Below are 21,996 nucleotides of genomic sequence, written 5' to 3'. Positions count from 1 at the left end.
AGGGGATGCGTTTGGCGTGTCATATTCTCCTTAGACGGCACGAATTAATGTCTCTCGGTGTGCATGACTGTACGATTGGTTCATATTTTCCTCGAGCCGTGGCTCGGATCGTTTGCGTTCTACATCACGATGTTTTCCAATTTAAAATCGACTTTCTAGATAGTATTTCCTTTCAGGCAAATCTGAAACGCATTCCGTATGCAACCTGTGCGATAATAGTTTGTAAATATCGAAGAGAACCTGATGATCTCTCCCATTCATGTGACGATAAGTCGTCAGAATTTTCATTTAAAGTCGCTCGTGTTCGCGTTAACGAAAGCGATGTCCAACGTTGCTCTCTGTTGCGATGAATAACTAGATATATTTAATCGGAAAGAAATACGAAAAAAAAATAACGCAGCTCCGTTTTCTCTATACTTGTTTCTAACAATCAGCTGACTTCCGGAACTAATACGGAAGAAGATGTTAGTGAGAACCTTTCGTTCTTTTCGTTTGACACAACAGCATTTTCGCAGACGATTAACAATATCCTTACTTTTTCAGTAAACCTAACGATCAAAGACTGACACTTTCGATTTTTTGTACCTTAAGCTTGTTCGAGCATAAACTAATGTTACACTACGCGTAATCGTGAAACTTTTGGAATATAATTCGAAGGTAAGAAACGTACCAACACATTTTTTTGGAATACACAGTTTTACTTGACACGGTTTTCTGTTGTTTCGTCGACTTTGATCTTCTGATGCCATCAATTAAGAATAAAAAATGTATAATCTATTTACCTTTTAACAGACGAGTTACTGCTCTCCTTTTAAAGATAACATGAATTCTCAAGAAAATACAAGCAATAATCAGAACAAAGCAGAGACAAGAATGGATGGAAATTTGAAAAAAAATGGTAATCAACCAATAGAACAGTCATCTAAACTATCTAAAGTTGTACAGATTGAAAGCAAATTATGCGGAGATCAACTGAAGTTAAATAATAAGTTAGGAGAGAACAGTGCCGAGAACATTCTATCTTCTAAAGGCTCAGTTGCATTGGTTAATGGTACAAGAACCCCACAAGCCACTACGTCCAGTTTTCATAATTCTATGGATCAAGATACAAATCAAGACACCATGAATACGAGCGTATCTTCCATATTTTTAAATACCAACAATATCAAGCCTCCAACTGTAAACACGACTGTTACAAGTCAATTGAAGCATAAGACTGTACTGAATACGAGCACTTTAAATTTGCCTAAGCCTCAAATGCACTTAAATGTATCTTCCAGTCAAACTAACACATGTTTAAATCACACTTGTACGCCAGTCTCTTATAACGACGGCGCTACATCGAATCCTATTTTACACTTGAACAATACAGCATCAGTTTCACCTATAATACAACCAAACTTATTGTTGCCTAGACCTAGCGAGGATATCGATATGAAAAATAATGTAGATTACATTTCTGGAATTGAAAAATGTCCATCAAAAGTATCGTGTAGTTCAGACTCTAGTCCTGAAGTGGATGGTGCCTGGGCATCGAGATCCTATGGATCTACGTGTGTACTGAATAATATAGGAGGTAGTATTGGCTCTACGAGTCAAGGAACATGTTGTTTCTTAAGACCTAATATTAATGGAAATAGGGAAATAGCAGGACCAAGCGGATTACAGAAAGTGAGTTTATATAGCTTCAAATGAATATTCTATTAAGAAAAAATATATATATGCTATTCTCTGCTTCAGAGTATACAAAGAGAGCAAAGTGAAAGGAGAGATTCAAGTTCCGGAAACGAGGGTGATATGTCGGATGGAGAAGATTATTGTATTTATACATATAAAGGAAATGACGATGCAATTCATTTAGCCCAAAAGGAAGAATTGCATCAGGGACAAGCTGAAGAACGGGAAGAAGAAGGACAATATCATAGCGGTAGATCAAGTCCAGAGATGGATTTTTTAGAAATGGACTTTGATCCTGGGCCTTCTTGTGAGCAGGTATTGAATTAGTGTAATGAAAGTGTAATGTCATTTTCTATAGTAACTTCATTCTATATAGGATACAGGAGATAGTGACTTGGCCTCTATAAACGAAGACATACAAAATATAGCATTAGATAACGTAGATCCAGATCCAGTATTAAATGACTTAAGTAGTGGTAAAGTTGTATCTCGGCAAGGAATTGCAACAATGTCGCAACATCCGAAACAGAGTGTGCAAAATGTAGATCATGCAGGACAATGTTCTAGTAGTCAATCCATACCAGAACCAAGTATAAAGCCAAATTATCCCTCGTCGTGGATGCCAAGTACTAGCAGAGGAACTGGTATATTTGCTACTTTCATGATTTTTATGGAATGTTGATTTCATTAAAAGTAATATATTTCGTTGAAAACTTATAGGAAGATGGGAAACCGCAGGATTATATCGTAATATAGGATGTCCTTTACGAGAATCGTATGGATATCACAATACGAGCGGAGACCTTATTTCACCCGGAGACAACAGAGATTCTGATGCAGAATTATGGGCCGAATCCTCAACAGCATCTGTTTCGGAGAACTCAAACTTAAATTCTAGAAGAGTTAATCTTAGTTCGACTCTTTATCACCGCATGATGGCGAAAAAGTTAATGCTGAACAAGCAAGCTGCATTTAATCAGAGCGGCGACTCGAATTTAGTTAATAGACTTTATTGTTACGATTCAAAATAAAGTACTTTGTATAGCTATAATAATTTACAAATATTTTTTTACTTACAGGAAAACGAGTTATGCAATGAACGATTAGATGGTCTTTTACCAGTTGAAAAAGTTATGTTATGGAGTGAACAAGAAGCTACAGTGAAGCAAGTAACACAAATTGGCACCTCTGCGTGTGGTGCTACTTCTGCAATAAATGCTTTGGTATGTGTATTAGTAGTAAATTCAATTAAACGGTTCAATTACACAATGTTTTTTTTTTTTTTTTAGTTGGCTTTAAACGTGTCATTTTCATTGGAAACGTTAGTAAAAGGTGTAAATACCAGGCAAAGAGAACCAGGCACACCGTTACCACGATATTTATTGAGTCGATCTGTAGCTGGATCAACGCATAAAGATTTGGCTCGTGGCATAGCTTCATGTACAAATGGTTCAGTTATCACAAATTTTTTTGCATTTTATCCAGAAAGAAAAGTCTCCCTGTCTCATTGGCTACATTATTGGATTTCGAAGGGTACGTAATTAATTGAGAAGATATAATCTAACCTATCAATCTTTTACAAATATACCGTGTCTTGTTCAGGTGCCGTGCCTATCGCAACGTTAAATTTACAACATTGCGGGGAAGGATGTGATATACCAGATGCTTGGCATCATCAAATGATATTTGGTGTAGGACAAGCGGGAATATATTTAACTAATCCATTAGAATGTTTACCTGAACAGGTAGATTATAATCGTGATATATCATATTTATTTAAATAATATATTAATTTAATTCGATTGTAGTATGTTTGGCATCAACTTGTAAGTCCTAGCATCTTACTAGTACGGCGAGCGGATGTTTTAGCTCATTGGAATGGTAACACGGATCTAACACCACTCGCTACTATGGATCACACGTGGCGAAAGCTCAATGTTCTCGGTATTGTTAATCTTTTTACTTGTATATAATTGATATATATTAACTTGATATATAACGTTGTCCTCATATATTTTCTTTATCAGGGCAAGTTGTAAATATGGTACGCGAAGCAATGACTCAGAAACGACAGCTTAGTAATGCAAGTGCTGGTACAACTCACATTCGTATTCCTGCATCTTATCAGGCTGGCATTACATTAGTTATGTGTGCAGATTCCGCTGCTGCTTCCGAATTGTTACATGCTGAACAATTACCATTACTCTAGTCTTGTTAATCAAAATTAATAAAATCCAGGCTGCCCCTCTTCATTTGTAATAAATTTAATTAGCAGGCTGGTCCGCACAATGTTGTTTACAATAGTTCATTTACTATATAAGGCAGTTAGAGTCAGAATTGAAATGATTTACATTTTTGACATAAAAAAAATGTTTATATTCAAAGAGAATATTACCGATTAAACTATATTTCAATAAAATATTTCCGTTTTATATGCAGTTATATTTATAAATTCATACATTAAACAAATTTTAATAAAATGAAGAAAGTTGTATGCTTTCTTCTTTAGTGGCAAGTGTAATGTTTATAGTTTTCAGGGAAACATTATTTTATACATGATTATGGAAATTTGCTTGAACTATTCTTATATGTAAGGCAAGGTAAGTATTTCTTTTTTATAATCGATTGTAAAGTCAAAATTGATTTCATAATTTTAGATCGAAATAAATGATTTCATAAAAACTTTAGTACAGAATGTTTCATTATTATTCTAAGTTATTTTATATTTGAACTGTAGAAAAACTGTTGTTACTACAGTTATATTGTGCATAACATGGAACTGGTACATGGAATTGTATTGACACAAACATTGAATGTATGTACATACATGTACAACCTACTATCCATCAAACTTTCATGCTCTCTTGAAGAATACACAGTCACTTAAGACATACTGAAACAAATAAAAAAACACGGATTAATACCTTAAAATTGTTTGTACTCATTTTTTACGGATATGCTTACCTTTCTATAAGAGATGCACGCATAGTCGATGTAATAGCAGTTGGAGTAGCTTCATTAAGTTTAAAGACACTTTCAATAACTGAAAGTTCTGTAGAGGTTGTATCCATACCACAAAAAGATGCCCAATCATTTACAACCATTCCTGCAGCTATAACATCACTGCCTCTATTTACTGTGCCAGCCTAAAAAATATTATTATATAGTAAATCTTTTGTGTGTCAACTGTTTTGTTCACTATGTACACGTATATTATATTCTCTTACAACAAGAGGCACTTGTAACAAGGATGACAATTCATCTTGATCTTGTATAGATGTCTTTGGATGTACTAAGCCACCCTGATTTGACAGTACAGAATACGAGCCTACTAAAACATTACTTGCTACAGTTTGTCTGAAAACTTCTACATTCAGAGTATCAGCTAAAATTTCTTCAGTTTCCTACAGAATAGAAATTCCAAGTATAAAGTCAAAAGAAGGCTACAGTTATAGTTGGCAATAAGTACTTGCCCTATCTAGATCAGGATGTACTAAAGCCACATAATCGTTACACGCAATAACATTGCCAAGGGCAGAGAGTCTCTCTTCAACTCTTTGTACCTTAACACTATCTGGCAATGAATTTCGTATATGCTGCAATTCTGTATCTGTTGTCGTATTTGGGACCAACAATCCATTTTTGTTTCCTATTTAAATTGAATTTCACTTTTAAAATTTCTCTTCGAGCGCATCGTATTTGATATTTTTATACAATTCTCCATTTACTCTTACCAACGCACAATCTACCTATCACACGACATCCAGCGACTGAAACATGAACTACGGGAATGGTTTCAGATAACTCTGCCTCAAATACACTGTAATTAACAATATCTAAATTATTGAAAGTATGCACCTCTGTTAAATTTCAGGTCAATGTACGTTAGAGGTTATGAAATCGAAAAGCCGCTCGTGAAAACTATTGCAACATCGAAAGTAATATCAAACGGTTTAATATTAACAAGATCGAATGATAGTTGTACTTATCTATTCTTACCTGTAGAAATTCTCGGAACCGCCAATTGCTACGAGGCAGTAAGAATTCGTTAGCTTGGAAAACACGCCAATTTCGTTGTTATTCTCGAATTGTACACGTACCGCCATGATTGCGAGGATGTCAATTTACATTAGAGTGTAAATGTATAAAAAGAATTTTGAAAATCGACAAGTAGTACTTTTATTAGTAATTGAAATACAAAAGCTAACCTACTCTTCGCGCCCGTATTTCTCGTATAACCGCAAACACGAGGTATACGTCACTAAACATTGGTTAAGCAAAGTTATAGAAGGAATAATTGATCTCCCAAATTCTTACAAGCTGCTCTCTTACGGCCAAACGTTAAACCTGAATCATTTCGAAATTTATCTCATAGATGGCGCTCGATATCGTGATCAATAGATCGATCTTTGGTTTCGATGTAGTCATTTTGTTGTAATGTTTCAAGCAATTGTGTTTTTAATTACATAATGCGATACATTTTTTCTCTAATAATTCAGGAACTCTAGGTTGAAAAGCATTTGATCTTAGCGATACTATAGGCACCTAACGGGATATGTATGAACTACGAGAGAACTCTGAAGGTACAAAGATACATAATGTACCAAAGAAAAAAGTTACATTATTCGGTACAATTGACTGCTATCAAATATCACATTAGTTTTATAAATGTTTAATTCTATTTATTTACAAAAAAAAAAGGATACAAAATATTCAACACCGATAAAAAAAAATTACCTGACGCCCCTGACGATATACTCGTTACTCGACAAGTAAGCACAGGGGGTTGCATATGCACAGGCGCCTTAGTTCAGATGCTGCCGCTAGATATAGCGTTTCCGGGTCCATAAACTGAACAACGCGCGTCCGATCATTCGAGAATTAAAATTTTTAGAACTGTAACTGCTCGTATCTTGAAAAGTAAACTTCGGATAGTAAAACGACAAAGGATATTTCAATAGTTCGTAGTATTAGGAATACGTAGTACACGTGCTTCGATTTGTCATCTTAAGACGGACCGTGTAATTCATACTGGAACTTGCAATCAAATACGACAAACAATGTTTGCACAATTCCTTTATTGAAAGTCTTTCAATGATATCGGTAACAATTACGCCGAAACGAAAGAAAAAAGAAGTGTTCTCTCGTTAACCAATAGAAACTATTCGCTGTTTCGTACAATATGAATAAAACCCAGTAGCTGCTGAAAATCACCGTTTTATTAACAACATTACCGTAAGCGTTATAAATACGATTCGTATAGTTCTCATTTTGATTGGTTCTGACGTCGTACAGATCATCGTTTAAATCGGAACGGTACTGGCAGTATTATTTGCGAGAAAATTATCTTCACTATGAAATCTATTCGATTAACATCGGCGACGGCGTCGCGTTCCTTCAGTTTCATCGATAATACGAACAACGACCGATCCTTCACTGTTCTTGTGCGTTCGAGCGACATTCTTCGTGCGTTTACGCGACGCAAACGTGAAAATAAACAAAAAAAGAAAAAAAAAAGAAAAAAAGGGGGGGGGAAAAAAAGAAGATAGACAAATTCACCAGAGATTCACCGGTCGTCGACCGCGAAATTATTCTCCGAATCGAACGAACGAAGAAGAGGGAACGAGTCACGATCGATCTCCTCGTTTTGATTGCGTGCCACTGGTTCAGTCTCTCGGTCCTAATACATTCTTTTCATCTTTTCTCCTTTCCTCCCCTACGGCGCGTGCGAGTGTGCGTGTGTACATCAATATAAAATAGAAACAGTAAAATCTTCAGTTGTTCGAGCTCGGCTTGAACGTCGTGTACTGTGGCGGCTTCTCGATCTTGCAGTGGGGCTTCAGTGTCGCTAAACGATCTGGTTTGAGAAACAGCTGCTCCCCCTGCACAATTTTCATCTCAAGGATCTTAAGAGGGTCACGATCGATAATTGCGCGGGGAAGGCACCCGGCTTAAACAATCTCTACGTCACTACGGGTAGAGATGGCGTGAAAAATCGCTAACAGTGATATTTCGCAGCGATCACATACTCGCGATCGCAGTAGTGATTAAAGTTCGATCGCGACCGTGATCCGGAAGATGACGTTTCAGAAGCGTTTCACGTTAATTGTTATCGTTAGTATCTCGCTGTCTCTCCTTAGCGGAAGTTCGAGAAACTACGAATGAGTCAAATTTAATTTGTAGTAAAACTATATTAACATTGGTTTCAGACTATATTATAATACATACATAATCTAAGAACAACAGAATTCGTGAAAAGTGAAACGAATGTTCTGTATCAATCAGAAGTGATCACGAATCATTGCGAAGAATCGTCGTGATTGAATCACGAGTGATTCGAAAGTAACAGTTCACGCCATCTCTAACTACGGGTCATTGCGTGGCAGTCAGGATTGCGAACCGAGGCCAGGGTTCTGGTTTATTTCGACAACGAACTCTTCCTTCGAAGGGTTCTACGTATCTAATTTTTTTTTCTTTTTTTAATCGTTTCTAGTACTAGAAATTGGCTTCGCATACTTTGTTTCCTGATGTGTTCATCAGTCCATCAGTTTTGCAATTGTAGTTCGATCGTTAACGAATCGTAATTTGCTTCCAACGAACCAGAGCCCCGTCTGAAGTAATAACAAACTCAAGTGGCCGTTCAAGGTCACCGAGAAGTCATCCCCATCGTGCCAGAAACGGAGAAAAACAAGGCGAGTCTCGCGATGGGGTGAATGTCCTCGCACGGCTAATTGAGTTTGATTCGACTATAGGTTACACAGGTGCGGCTTGTGCAGTTTTCCACATAACGCGAGCAAGTAAACAGGGCCGTTTTACTCCTGGGGCTAATCGAATCGTTGTTCTCTAACGGTATTATTCAGCGTCGCGTCGGTGGTACACGTTCGCCCGACAATGACGCGTAAATCATGCACTTTGATTACACGATGCATTTTTAAGAGAAATATTAATTACAGTATCGATATACACGGGATGATCAATCACGTTTACGAACAGGAACAGGACAATTTCTCATCGAGGAAACAGACGTGGAAAGTGTAGACAAGTTTAATTTAGATATTCCAAACGGAATATCCTGTTGCATATTTACGGACGATCTGTAAACAGACGAGTGCGCGTTAATATACTGTCGATATCGAAAAATAACGTTGCGGCAAACAGCGTAAATAAACATTTATGCCGGTTTGGTTTAACGGTTGGTAAATGACGTAGGAGGAATCATCGTTTCAATTCGAATCACATTCTCGTCTCCGTCGTTCGTTTCTCGGAAATCGTCGTTTTCATGTCGTAAAACGGTCCTGGGGGCGGTTCTAGAAAGCTGAACGAAACGGGAGGCTGGGTAACCGAAGCGGGCAGTGCGCGACTTAGGCCAACTTTCACACTGTGCAAGTCTCGATGCTGGGGCTCCCAATCTGGCCTTTCGATCATCTCTCAGAGTTCGATTTACTTTGTACTTTTAAATACGCTTTCCTAAGTCACAGATTCGATAAAGGATCGAGATTACGTCTGTTCTCGGAGAGGAATCGAGAGGCGAAGCATGTCGGCATTGGGAACCCCCGATGTGAGAACGTCACAACATGCTCGCGAACGTGACGTTTCCACGAAGATGCGCAGAGGATGTTAACGAGGGTCTGATAACAAACGGTAACGCACACGCATCTGTATGGATCATCTTTTAATGATAACATCTTACACGGAAGAGTGCTCGAAGTTCGTTCGAACGGTTTTTCCATACATCGTACAACGCTATCTCGCGTCGATCGCTCGATTACTGGCGCGCCAGGAGGTCCGTTTTCACGCGACGCGAAATCACGATTACTTGACGCCGCGACACGGGTCACGATCGAATTATTTAAACGGAAAAAATAATAGAGTCAACGGAGAATATAAAGAAACGTTTACATCGTTAAAACGACAGACACAGATAGGTTCTAATAAGTTGATATGTCGCGACGTTGACGGTGACGGCACTAAAAATCGGTAAATATACGTCACGTGAAAACGACCCCGACACCGACGTCGACGGCGGCGGTATCGAGATACGACGAGCGACTAATTAATCGTTACAATAATTCAGCTAGCGATAACAATGCTCGCGATTGGATCGAGTGCAAAAGTGACGGTATAGAGAGAGAGAGAGAGAGAGAACGAGAGAAGAGGGCATAAACCTATGCGCGCGCAAAATGTAATTTTCAGCATGCACGCGAATCGTAACGTTCATGAAACGAAATCGTAACGATCGTCGAGCAACGATCGTCGAGCAACGATCGCCGCCGTTAAACGCAACCAACGGAAATTCCCTTGAACGATTAAATCGTTTACGGTCCGCTAACGAGCGCGCACGTTATGTCTCTCGGTGTATCGATTTAAGTAAATAGATGCATGTACGCCTTTAGGTATCGGGGGGTTCGGGTGAACGAGCGTGCGTATGTACAGCAACGGGTGAACTTAACCGTTTCCATCGCGATCGTTCGACCATCTTAAATAATCGTCGGCGTCGATCTCGATTAAACGCATTGCCGACCGATCTAGGGGGCATTTATCAAGACGAACGATCGTCTTTGCTTTGCCTTCGTTTCCTTTGCTTTGAAACGTAGGCCTCGAACGATACGAATTTTCCTTCCATCCGAACAGTCGAACATAATTTCTTGCCACTTATGCAATTTTCGTTATACAACGTTAAAGTATCGAAAATATACGTTCGAAAGGTTGTTGGACACCTCGGTACATGATTCGGTATACTTAAAAATGAAACATACTTAATGCGAGTCAGTCTTTAGTTTCGAAACGTGGCGGTAGCAGAAACGGTCCTGTTTGGATTATGCGAAAGCTGTGACAAAGATGCGATGCAGGTTCACCAAACGAAACACGCGACGCAATCGCCTCGCGTCGGCACAGCGCGGCTCTTCCCATGACGCGAAACAACGTTCGCGGATTATTATGCAAGCACGGAGATACGTACAGAGTGAACCATGAGATACATCGGGTTTGAAACAATCGGTAACGTTTTGCAAAAAATTAAATGAAATCGTTGCTCTAATAAGCATCGGGACAAAAGATGGAACCGATAGGTAACAGACCTTGACGTAACTGACGTCAAGGAACAATGTTCTGGTGCGATCGTAAACAAGGAGCAACGTTCAGAGACTGATTCCAAAAACCGGCATTCGAAATGGGATGATTTTATTGGAACGAGCGAGGAGGTTCATTTCCATTTAAATGAGTTTGTTAACAAACAAAATTCGCGTTTAGCAGGGAAATGAAAATCCAAGACGTAAATCCTCGCTGCACAGTTTGGCGCCAAGTTTATGGCTCGAGGGATAATTGGCCCCCATATCTTTGATGACACGGAGCGCTATCCCGACGTAACACCTTTGATAACGATTCGTGGAAATCGGAACTCAGGATAGACTCCGAATAACGAAAAGGACGTAATTTTCTGTTCTTGATTCCCAACATGAATTTTCATCCAATCAAAGTCGTCGATCGTTTCGGCCTACGTGTATCCGACGAACAGAAATAAGAAAAGCAATCTTCGATTCCACGTACCTGGCGCCCGCGCCTCTTACGCGGGGTACGAGTCGGAACGCTTCGTGTCAGACTAGGCCGTTGGTAAAATCCGTTTCCACGTGTCCCGATTCGGTTCCACGAGACACCACGCAGAGAAAGCATAGGTGGCCCGATACGTTCGATCGTTCGTCGTTAATTAATGCGAAACGGTGCACGGTTCGGTTGCTCCGGAAGATCGTAATCGCGTTATGGGAGAAGCGGCTGTATCCGCTACTTACGTACACGTACCTAAATTAAATTACCTACAAGGAGATTGCGGGTAATTGGGAAAGGGACACCGCGCGGGGGAGTGGATGCAACCAAATGCATGCGTAATGCACCCTACCGACCGCATAAATCATTCAAATGACTATCTCGATCGGGTGGAGAGGGGGAAGGGGCAGGGACAGGAGATGGTCAATATTTGCGCAGAACTATATCGTCGTCGTGACGTTATTGCACGAGTATTGCCATTACCTGAAACGCATTTTTAACGTGACGATTTTATACGTATATACAAGCGTACGAAGTAAATCTAAACGTTGGCCAGCTCGAGACGTTGCGTGATTCGTGCATGGTCTACGCGTATGTACAAGAGATCCGTCGAAATCGTTTACTTCTTCGTTTTCTGCGTACTGCGACACGGTATGATCGCGACGTTGTTCGAATCATTTAAATAACGGGGAAGAGCTGAGCAATAACGTTCGCAGAGCTGGGCGAAGTATTATCGTACACAGTAAACAGCGAATTTTATTTCAAACCATGCGTTCGGAAGCGAAAATGAAATAGTTTATTTAGCGTTGCGAATTGTTAAACTGGCTTTTTTTTTTTAATTTTTTTCTTTTTTTTTTTTTATTTTTATTGAAGAGACACTGGAAATACCGGGAGCTTCATTTGAAAATATTGTATTTACTTAAATTTATTTTCACTATGAAATATTTGAAGTATCCGTTTGAAGTGGGAAGTTGAAATATTTCATTTTACACTAGCCGAATGTCGAAATGAAAATATTCCGTACCGAAATTTCCCTATCTAAAACGGCGTTTGAAATATATCATTGGAAATCTTACCCAGCTCTGATTCTTTACTCGGGTAGGGGTTTAAAGTTTAAACTAGAAGTGGTCGCATGTTCGTCAAATGAAAAATTGATATAGAAGCAGATGTAACAGGTTTTCAACCCTTTATGGTCTTCTTCTCTATGTAAATGGAGGCAAAATTGTAAACTAATTAATATCTTATTATTTAATAAATATTTTATAGGCAGCCTCCGAACACGCGAAGAGGAGCAATAATGGTCGAGAACGTTTTATATCCGCACGTACGAACCATTTAACGCGAAAACTCGATCGATCGGAGCGAGAACAGGTAGAATTAAATCATCGGGGTCCGGCACGGACTGCTCCTATTCAACCGGATTATCTGCGTTCAAGTCGAGCACGTGCATTTCCAGCGCTCTCTCGAATGCGTATTGAATACATACCGGAGCGATGCTTTCGTTACGAGACCACTTCTCGATAAGTGCGAATGGAGAGTTAGGGGAGAAGGAAACGAAAAACCTAAGGGATGGAAGTATCGACGACGATCTCAACGTGTGCGCCCAGACCAGGGATGGGGAATCCTGCGGCATATTTTCATACCTTATCAATTATGCATCTTCTCCCTTCGTAGACGATATACGTTTCTCAAAAGCCGTTCGTTCGAATAACAAAACTTCGTTTCGTATAGTGCGCGCTTTGAGAAGATTCTTTCGAGGACGAAACATTACCCGATCATGGCACGATGCCTTTTGAAACATTTTTATCAGAGACGTTTTAATCATTTATCACCGTGGTTCTCGTCGATTCAAGAAATTGTTCGACTATGATATACGAAAATGAATCACTTGTTATGATTATCCATTGAGCTTTTATTGTAAATATAAAATACGAAGAAATTTATTTTGAATTCGTTTGCATCGAAAATCAAAATGACTCCTACCGTTGAAAAGCTCCTCGTCTCTGGTCTAGACTCGTAAACTGGACGGTACGATGTGCGTCGACAAGCACGCTACACACTAATGGCGATGGGTTCGAAATGATTTCCTAAGTAGGGGCGAGGGACAAATGCAAAAACTCCAACTACAATCGCTAGACCGTGAGAACTAAGGGGGTTCGTTCATGCCAGAGTTACTCCAGTTCTTGCCAACTTCTAGATCTCGTGTAAATATCTGTAAGGTGTTAACGGATGCTAGACTCTCTAGAATGTGAAACTGTTCCGCTACGTTGTACAATCAACGATAAAACGCTAAAACTCTTCTGTCTCGTTCAAAGTGTCGCAAACTTTCGCTAACCGGGGGAGCAGAGGGGGGGGGGGAGAGAGGACAGAAACATGCTCCGTAACTTCCATCGAACGAGATCACATCGCGACGAAGTGGGAAGAAATGAATCAACGCGAACGAAACGGAACGCTTGCCCCAATTCAACCCTTTTGCGTGCAGATTCTCCGTTTGAGCGAGGGGGTTTGCTCTCGAATGCTACGGTTTCTCGAGCTTCCACCGAAAAATGTTTGCCTTAATCCGTGCTTCCGCGCACCCCAACGACCAAATAAAAATCCACCGTGCGGTTTTCGACCCTAAGGGAATTTTTAACCGCCCCGTCGGTCGTACGCCAGCGAAAGGGGTTAAACATTCTTTTAAGAACGGCAAGCACGGCAAGGATCGCGCGCGGAAGGGTTGAAGGAGGTCTGACGGTATTAAAAATAGAATATCCGAAACGCAAGGATCTTTGACGGATTTGGGTCGATTCTCACCTAAGAATCGTAAACTAGAGACTACGTTCCGAGTCCAGAAATTAGCGCCGTGTCGTTCGTGCATCCGCGCGACAATCGACGAGGATTGGGGAAGGGGGAATAAAATAATTCCAAAGGACGTCGCTCAGCGACATCGTTCTCAACTATGGGAGAATAACTTTTGCTTCTTGTTTCTCTTTCTATCAACTTATCTGACCTGAAGCGTGTATTGTGGTCCGTGGGGTTGCCCGTGGTGGTGGTGATGATGCCTCTGATAGTGTTGCTGCTGGTGCGGTGGATCGTGTTGATAACAGTCTTGTTGATACTGTTGCGACGGGACGGGCTTCAGGACGTGATTGGGTCGTTTTTCCGAGGCGTACTGCTGGCTCGCTCGTTCCATCGTGTCCACAGCCAGGCGTGGATCCTCGATCATCGTGTTCGAGGCCTTCGTGCTGCAACAGGACAAGCTGACCGGCTCGAATCACGCGGATTCTATTTTTATTTTCGTGTTGCTCGGGTAAATGAAATAATCACGACAAGAAGACCGAGGATGTTCGTACAAATGTGTACGTACACGTTTTTATACATACGGATCATACCGAGCCATTTCGACCACTTTTGGACACGATCATTTTTTATTCGGATGAAATTTGTCTATATTGTATTGGGTTGTCTGGATAGTTCGTGCCGATTTTTAGTAGTCGGTGCAGGTCTGAATATATCGAAATGATTGAAAACAAATAACACGTGGACATCCCTTAAAAGGTGGAAAAATTGTGGAACAAAATGGTGCATATATAATTCGATAAATATATATCGAAATTCGAACGTGTCTTTGAATGTTTCTTAAAAATTGCCTACAACAACAAAAATCAGTACAGTGTAATACAAAAATCTGCAAAAATTCACAAAAAGGTATGTAGCAGGGGTACTACATATAATATAAACAAATTTCAACCAAATCAAAAATGGTCGGGTTCAAATGTGGTCGAGATATACTTTTTTGCGTATCTGTATTCGTCATAAACGCGCAAAGATCGTTAGCAAAAAAAAAAAAAAAGAAAAAAAAATCGCCCACAAAATCGCCTTTCGTTCGAAATGAAGCGTTTTCATGCGAGACCGGTCGAACAAGGACACGCACAGTGCCAGAGAAAGCAACGAATTAGCACTGATCACGGTACAGACAATCCACCGTAATAGAGACAAAGAGTGCGTAGAATAATTCATCAGCGCGTCCGTTTTCCCGCTGGTGCCTTTGGTCAGCCGACGTCTCCCCCGTCTCGAAAGAGTCCTCTCCCCAGTTTTTCCATGTAAATTGCGTCGACGTTTATTCGTGGAAATCAGCGAGGGATGTCTCGTGCTTACCAATGCACTTGCTGCAACGCCGGCACCGTGTTTCTGGCCACGCAGCATCTATCCGAACGTAGGAAACAAACGAATCCCATTACCAGGACCGAGAGCACCGTAAACCCAGCGACAGCGCCGATAACGAGTGGAATCTGTAACAAATACGGGTTGACAAAAAAAAAAAAAAAAAAGGCTTTTTTCCCCACCCGTCCCGCAGAGCACGAACGAGGAACTTCGTCCGGTGCACGCGCCCGGAATATTTATACCTACGGCCGTTTTAATTAAATACCGACACAGGGTCCGTCCTCGATTATTTAATTGGAACACTGGCGTTCGCCAAGAGTGGTGCACGCGCGTGCCAGAGAGCCGTTCGCTTGGAAACAACGTGAATATTGGAACGAACGGACTGGGATATCTTGGGAATTATTATCGTAAGCCTGATCGTTACGTTCTTCGTGGAGTTCAGGTATTCAAGATTTCATAGATCGATATACTTATGCGAAGCATTTATTTAATGATCTAGCCTGATACGAGGTAGAGACTAAATTTGTTTGATTCAGAGGAGTAATTCGTCTACGAGTTCGAAGGTGCCTAGTCGATAAATTGTTTGGTATTATTGTACGATTACCTGGCCCGGTTCGTCGACTCTCAACATCAGCGTTCGACGATCGCTGCCACGATCGTTCTCCACGATCACGTGGTACAGTCTTTGGTCCTCCTTGACCGTGCTGATCAGCTCTAAAACAGCCATATAACAATCCTCCATAGCCACTGGTTCTAGATCCAACGCCCTATACCGGGATTCCAGCATCTCACCTGCGAATGTTTACGCGTCAAACCTGACTACGTTTCATCCCAACCACGTACGAACTACATACATAGATTATTCAGGGCAACGTTTTCCAAACTGTATCATAACGAGTCGTAGATTGTATCAAAATTCTTTTAAAAAAATTCACGCGTGGAATCCAGCGTCGATTGCCACCCGATTATATAATTCGCAGGTGTACATTTTCATTTCGATTTTGTACCCAAAATTGTAACGCATTTCACTTTAAAGTCAAATAAAATGAATTGGAAAACGCTGGGCTGGAGTTAAATGCGAAGGGAATAAACAAAAATAAAAAAAAAAAAAAAACCAAAATGAATTGAAATTAAATATATATCCACCCGATATCTACGGGTTGTTGAGGAATAAATGATTCAAACTTTACTACACGCAACAAATAAAAAGGGAATTAATCCGTCGGGCGTGGGAGTAATTCGAAATATCATTTCGTTTCCTGAATTTTCAGCCCAAACAGGAAATTACTTTCGCTTGCCGTGATATTTATGTGATAAATGACAAGCTTCGATATGCATAATTAACCCTTTGACCTACGATTTACCGTAGGATCGTGCGTGCCCGACTCGTGTTTTTCATCTGCGACATAAATTCTGTAACGCGAGTCTCGCACGTTGTCGTAGGTTAAAGGCATTGTTTTTTTGGTTGCTCGACACACGAACGAAGCGAGCAGAAAACAGATCGATATATGTAGAGCTTGAAGCAATTCAAAATTTTATTTCATTTACTTTAAAGGGTATCAGCGTAAAGGGTTGAAACTTGCGGGAACCCAGGAAATAGAATAAAATCTCCAATTGCTCCAAGTCCCACCTAATCGATCTCTTCTCTACTCGGTCCATTGATACGTCGAGGAACCGAAAAATAATTCCGCGAAAATCGAGCTTAGAGCGGTCGTTGCGCGTCACAGACAAGAACCGCTGTCGCGGTCTAGAGCATCGAGAGGCTGGTGGTCCGACGATCGAACACGTCCGTCGATCCTTGAGGAACGCTGGGGTCTACGAAGGATCGAAGGTGCTCTCGTCGCGAAGGTTCGAGACGGTTGGCTCGAGGACGACGCGGGAAAAAGGCGGGTAATTAATGGGGAGCTAGCGGCCAAAGGGATGCTCGAATTAATTAATCGCGAGCGCACCACTTTTCAGTGATAAGGAGTGCCAATTAGTGAGAAGAGACGTACGTAAAAAAACTGAAAGGGCAAACCAAAGACTCGAATACTTTTGGCGGTAGAGCTAGGAAGCAGTCTAACCGGCGTGGAGTCTGGTGCTGCCCCATTCCCAAGCCAGGAGTCGGGGCTTCGGGTCGGAACAGAGTCGGATCTCTAATTTTGCTGGGCTCCCCTCGGTCGTTGCCACGACTAACTTCTCCGTTATGCCCGGCTTCATAACCTGTAACACACGGTTACGCAATTGTAGGAGTCTAACCGAAAAATAAGGCACGGGGATTCGAATCCACGATCCTCGGATCCACAGTCGACCGCTTTACCTACAAGACCAATCCCGTACCCTACGTTTCGTGTTCTTATTTGACTCCTTATTGTTGGGTATGGGAGGCGCGGACACAACACAATTTCGTCGGTTGGTCCTCTCGCGATCCTCTGTTCGCTATCGGTCTCGGTAAAAAGACACTAGCGATCGTAGAAACGGTGCTACGCCTTAAATATACAGTTTTCAAGGGCGACACGGTCCCGCGAGGTTTAACACGTTGACTGCCAGAGAAATACTCTTGAAAATTTCTGCTAGCATTAAATATTATTCAGACTATTGAAGACTACATAATCAAACATCCGTCGTGGTATTTATTTTTGTAACTTCATCAAAATACACGAATTTCATTTAAATTCATTTTCTGTGAAGCTTGACTTTCAGAATTAATTTTTTCAGTTCTTCAGTGAAAAGCACTGTCACCCACGTATGGGTGACGTGACGATCAACGTGTTAAAGCAGGAACACTGATATCTTTAAAGTGGCACAGTGGTAAAGTGGTATAGACTAAGGAGAGGCTCCTTCATCTTCTCGAAGTGTAGCAAATTGTGACTGCGCCTACGTCTGTTTGGTTGCAAATACAATAAAAACTTATGCTGTCGATGAATTTAATTTGAATTCTCGATCGAGAAATTTCGCCTCAAATGAGATCGTTTTATCGGTGATATTTATGCAGAATAAATTGTATAAAACGATACTGCGCGAAATCGACGAATTTATTTTAATTCGACCAATGTTCGACGTACGTGGAGTCACAAAATTAACGGGCGCAGGGAAAAATTTCAAGCTTATCAAGGAAGAGAAACCTGGCCCCGTGATACCTCGTCCCGATAATAAACTATCCAATGCTAGGAAAATATGGAATCGGCGTCGACCGTTCGCTAGTTTTTCCCCATCGATTTCGAATTAACATTTCTGGCGGGTAGTCAAATTTTCCCCATCAATTCCGCGCGGTACGAGTGGTGCTCGAGTCGTGGATCGCAAAATGCAGAAGTGAATGAAAACACTGTCGCTGCGATCAACCGACGAGAGCATGTCGTGAAACTGACGTTTCGCCTGGCGATATATTTTCCCTCTCTTCTCCCTGGCCACGAGGACCGGTTAAATATGAATTTTTCATTTCATATTTAAATACGCCGCAGTGCACCAACAAAGCGCGTACGTGCTCGTCAGCCAGCGTGGCCGCGCGTCCGTGTGCGCGTGTCAACAGGTCGATGAACACGCCGACACACGGGCGAACAATAATTTTATTAATTATTCGCCAATGGCGATCCCGTGTTGCCCGATTACATTGATTTTGCAATAAAAACAGCCGTCCGACGATACAATCGGTACGCGTAAAAACAGAATCGGCTTTTTGACTCGGGAATGCTCGTCGCGCGGCTCGAGGACGATTAAACTTTAACCCGTTTCGATCGATTTGCTGGGAAATACATTTTTCCAGCTAATTTTCGTCCAATCGAAGGGTCACAAATTCGTTTCACGTTCCAGCAATTTATCAGGGTGTCCATGGAAAATATTGCGCGTTTCGATACTTTAATTTACTACATTACGTCGCGGCTCTGACAAAAACTACTCTCAACTACGACGATCTATGATCTATAGTTTTCCGTCGCACGGAAAGCAATTGCATACCTCTGCGAAAAAGTTCATCAGACATCGTCAAGGCCTAGATTACGCTTCTAAATTCTTTTTACTCCACTGTGATGGATGGTTAAAAATTGGTTAAAATCGAACCTGCTTGATATTTTTTTAGCCAACCTTGTAGCGCATCGAGGAACCATCGATTTTTTAGTCTAGCGGATCCTTACCATGGGCGCGCCGACCACCTGCAGAGACACAGGGTCGCTTTTAACTTCCCTGACCTTTCCATTGATCTTGTTCGAGGCGAGACATATGTATTGACCCTGTTGCTCGTACGTCACGTTCGTCAGGATCAATCGCTGCCCAGTCCCGCACTCCAATGGCATCCGACCGTCGGTGAAGATCTGGGCCCACCTGGTTCGGCAAAAAGCTATCGTCGCGTTTTTTTTGTTCAAGTCGGACACCTCCATTCTCTACTCGCTACAGCGTGCTTGGATCGTGCCAACGAACAAGCGTTTAACAGTCTTCGCGGAAGCGGAATGGTTCTAGACATCCAGGGACATAAAGGACACAAAGAAACCGCTATGAGAATCGATGAACATTTCCCATTCGCGGTGAAATAAGATAAATACGAATATAAATAAAACAGGAGAACCTAAATATCTACGAGCATCATTTTTGCGATACTGGTAAGGAGAAACGAATCCTAACGTGCAAAACGTGTGCAGAGTACAGTAAAGTCCCCATAAATGCACAAATTTCGTAGGGAATCTTGCATTTATCCATTCAATCCTGTCTTGCGCTTATCCAGTCTTTACTGTACTCGACAAGTGCATGTGTATTATTATGTGAACATAAGTGCATGAGATTCACTGCCTGCTCACTGCATACCATAAATCAACTTTTACTGGTGCAATCAAAGAGCAACTCAAGACTGCAGGCACTCAGCCGCAAGACTTTCCTCGTATTTTTCTTATTAGTACTCTCGCAAACGTTCCGTTGTGCGTAGATGCGGAAACATTTGCATATACCACGAGGACGATGTAACTCGTGCGACTCGATGGGTCGTGAACGAGGGAAAAGTTTAAAGAATTCTGACGCGTGGGATCGATCCGCGTGTCTCGGGCAGAATTTGTCGAACATGCACGAGATTACGAACATACATAGGGTTATGGGTTACGGGCGGTTCGCAGTTAGGTCACCTGTATTCGGCCGGTGGCATGGCGTCGGCGTTGCACTCGAACGAGGCTCCAGAATAGAGCAGGGCTGTAGTCAGTCGATCGGGCCCGACCGTCCTGATGGTCGGCGGATCTGCACGGAAACGAGACGTTCCACCTGCTTTATTTATTGATTACGTTCGCGGACGTGTCAGGGGATAAACGCTCGCGCGAATCGAGTGCGACGGGAACGCAAATTAATTCCTGATACGCTCGCGCGTGGAAAGACGATTTCGCAGCCCGTTTAATCCGCGACAATAACCGACGTCGGCTTAAGCGGTCTGTCTTGCTGGCCTAAAAATAGAGCTAGTATACATAATTTTTTATGTATGATGCACATGCCGTACGTCCTCATTTGATAAACGTAACGATGTCACAGGCTCGTCTGCGTCCGATACCCAGTGACCTAGGAAGGCTACTCTTTTTGTACGGTGTCCGTCGACCGCAAGGGATTAATCACCACCCTGGGTGTTAATGGAGTAAGGTAAAAATACTTCCATTATTTTCATCCCGCTATTTATACGGAGAGAATCAATGGGGGGTATCGACTGTTTAACCTCGATCACAGTGGTCGGCGACCTATGACCCGAAACTATCCTTTGTTACTATTTTCGACCCTTTAAAGATTACGTTCTTCGCGGAATAATTTCAATATCCACCCTCGACAGTAGGGTGTAATCGTTTAATCGATCAATTTCTTATAAAAGCAAGCTGCAATTTGTCGAATCTGACTCGGGGTGAAAAGCGGTGGCACCGACCATTGCGCCAACGTAGATACGAGTAACCGAATAATTCCCCTTTCGAGAGGTGGAATAAAATTCACGAGATAGGGGTTAATAGGCCGTTGGTATCTCGGCCGTTAAGGGAATGATCGTGGTTATTTTCAGGACGTTTGGCCCGTTCGCAGGGAGAATGGAAACGAGGGCAGGAAACACTTACAGTTAACGGACACTTGAACGGACACGGGGCTGCTTTCACCCTCTGTGTTGGCCGCCTCGCAGATATAAACCGCCGCGTGATTCCTGTAGATCGGCGAGAACAGAAGGGTTTCCCCTATGCTGGCCACCTCTGTCACGCCTGGGCTCTTCGTCCTCCTCCAGAGGATCGAAGCCGAGGGATTCGCGTCTGCCAGGCATCGTATCTCCAGCTGATCTTGACCCTCTTCCAGCTGGCCGGTTGGGACGCCTACCAGTCTCGTTTCGGGCGCGTCTGAAAGGTATCCCCGCGTTAGACAAGGAGATTGTAAACGAAAGATACACAGGATGCGGCAAACTTCGCGCTACGATCTGTCGAGGGCTGATTCTTTGTGAAAAAGTAAATGCGCGATGCACGCGAAGCTTCCCTTACGGAAACTGCCTATCTCAAATATTCGTTTCTCTACAGTAGAATTCAAGCGGACTTGGGATACGCGTTTCTCGATATTGTTCCTTTGTATTTGTTATAAATTTTATGATTGTATGTTCATCTATCTATCTTCTAGCTAGTTAGAATCAGGTACAAAAGACGCTATCGTCGCGACTGTATGTGAACCTAAGGT

The 21,996-nt window shown here is 41.8% G+C and overlaps 3 protein-coding genes across 4 annotated transcripts in view; 1 reads left to right on the top strand and 2 right to left on the bottom strand.

Annotated features, from left to right (window-relative positions):
• Positions 1-76: 76 nt before the first annotated feature.
• Positions 77-4,109, top strand: LOC128891052 (uncharacterized). 2 transcript variants are annotated; one of them, XM_054150219.1, is made up of 11 exons: positions 77-464; positions 544-657; positions 793-1,671; positions 1,741-1,992; positions 2,054-2,321; positions 2,398-2,675; positions 2,757-2,900; positions 2,967-3,210; positions 3,280-3,422; positions 3,486-3,621; positions 3,705-4,109. In XM_054150219.1, the coding sequence occupies exons 3-11, from the start codon at positions 823-825 to the stop codon at positions 3,884-3,886; spliced, it is 2,496 nt and encodes an 831-aa protein (XP_054006194.1). In that variant the 5' UTR covers positions 77-464; positions 544-657; positions 793-822; the 3' UTR covers positions 3,887-4,109. The 2 variants fall into 2 exon arrangements, with proteins under 2 accessions (XP_054006194.1, XP_054006195.1); XM_054150220.1 differs by lacking the exon at positions 77-464 and having other exon boundaries at positions 471-657.
• On the bottom strand, positions 4,099-5,937 carry LOC128891055 (eukaryotic translation initiation factor 6). The gene is made up of 6 exons (XM_054150222.1): positions 5,677-5,937; positions 5,412-5,497; positions 5,151-5,326; positions 4,905-5,081; positions 4,642-4,823; positions 4,099-4,570 (listed from the first exon to the last, which is right to left on the bottom strand). The coding sequence occupies exons 1-6, from the start codon at positions 5,781-5,783 to the stop codon at positions 4,561-4,563; spliced, it is 738 nt and encodes a 245-aa protein (XP_054006197.1). The 5' UTR covers positions 5,784-5,937; the 3' UTR covers positions 4,099-4,560.
• A 443-nt stretch (positions 5,938-6,380) lies between these two features.
• The window catches only part of LOC128890981 (kin of IRRE-like protein 2), a 141,464-nt gene continuing 125,848 nt past the window's right edge, over positions 6,381-21,996 (bottom strand). The window contains exons 6-13 of the mRNA XM_054150071.1: positions 21,399-21,668; positions 20,445-20,553; positions 19,470-19,656; positions 17,424-17,562; positions 15,965-16,152; positions 15,355-15,488; positions 14,207-14,441; positions 6,381-7,559 (exon numbers count right to left, since the gene is read on the bottom strand). Of these exons, the coding sequence (XP_054006046.1) occupies positions 7,452-7,559; positions 14,207-14,441; positions 15,355-15,488; positions 15,965-16,152; positions 17,424-17,562; positions 19,470-19,656; positions 20,445-20,553; positions 21,399-21,668 (1,370 nt within the window). The 3' untranslated portion in view covers positions 6,381-7,451. The remainder of the gene's footprint in view (positions 7,560-14,206; positions 14,442-15,354; positions 15,489-15,964; positions 16,153-17,423; positions 17,563-19,469; positions 19,657-20,444; positions 20,554-21,398; positions 21,669-21,996) is intronic.

This window comes from Hylaeus anthracinus, unplaced genomic scaffold (assembly GCF_026225885.1).
Source record: "Hylaeus anthracinus isolate JK02 unplaced genomic scaffold, UHH_iyHylAnth1.0_haploid 12001, whole genome shotgun sequence".
Taxonomy (NCBI): domain Eukaryota; kingdom Metazoa; phylum Arthropoda; class Insecta; order Hymenoptera; family Colletidae; genus Hylaeus; species Hylaeus anthracinus.
The sequence above is the reverse complement of the archived record's forward strand: the minus strand, read 5'-3'. Positions and strand labels throughout refer to the sequence as shown.

What these genes read in the sequence shown, in the direction of transcription:
- LOC128891055 (XM_054150222.1), bottom strand. Translation starts at nt 5,783, where the DNA reads ATGGCGGTACGTGTACAATTCGAGAATAACAACGAAATTGGCGTGTTT. An exon ending in GGTTCCGAGAATTTCTACAG is followed by an intron (nt 5,498 to 5,676) that starts GTAAGAATAGAT and finishes TGTTAATTACAG; the next exon opens with TGTATTTGAGGCAGAGTTAT. An exon ending in TACATCCTGATCTAGATAGG is followed by an intron (nt 5,082 to 5,150) that starts GCAAGTACTTAT and finishes TCTATTCTGTAG; the next exon opens with GAAACTGAAGAAATTTTAGC.
- LOC128891052 (XM_054150219.1), top strand. Translation starts at nt 823, where the DNA reads ATGAATTCTCAAGAAAATACAAGCAATAATCAGAACAAAGCAGAGACA. An exon ending in AAGTACTAGCAGAGGAACTG is followed by an intron (nt 2,322 to 2,397) that starts GTATATTTGCTA and finishes GAAAACTTATAG; the next exon opens with GAAGATGGGAAACCGCAGGA. An exon ending in CTTCTGCAATAAATGCTTTG is followed by an intron (nt 2,901 to 2,966) that starts GTATGTGTATTA and finishes TTTTTTTTTTAG; the next exon opens with TTGGCTTTAAACGTGTCATT.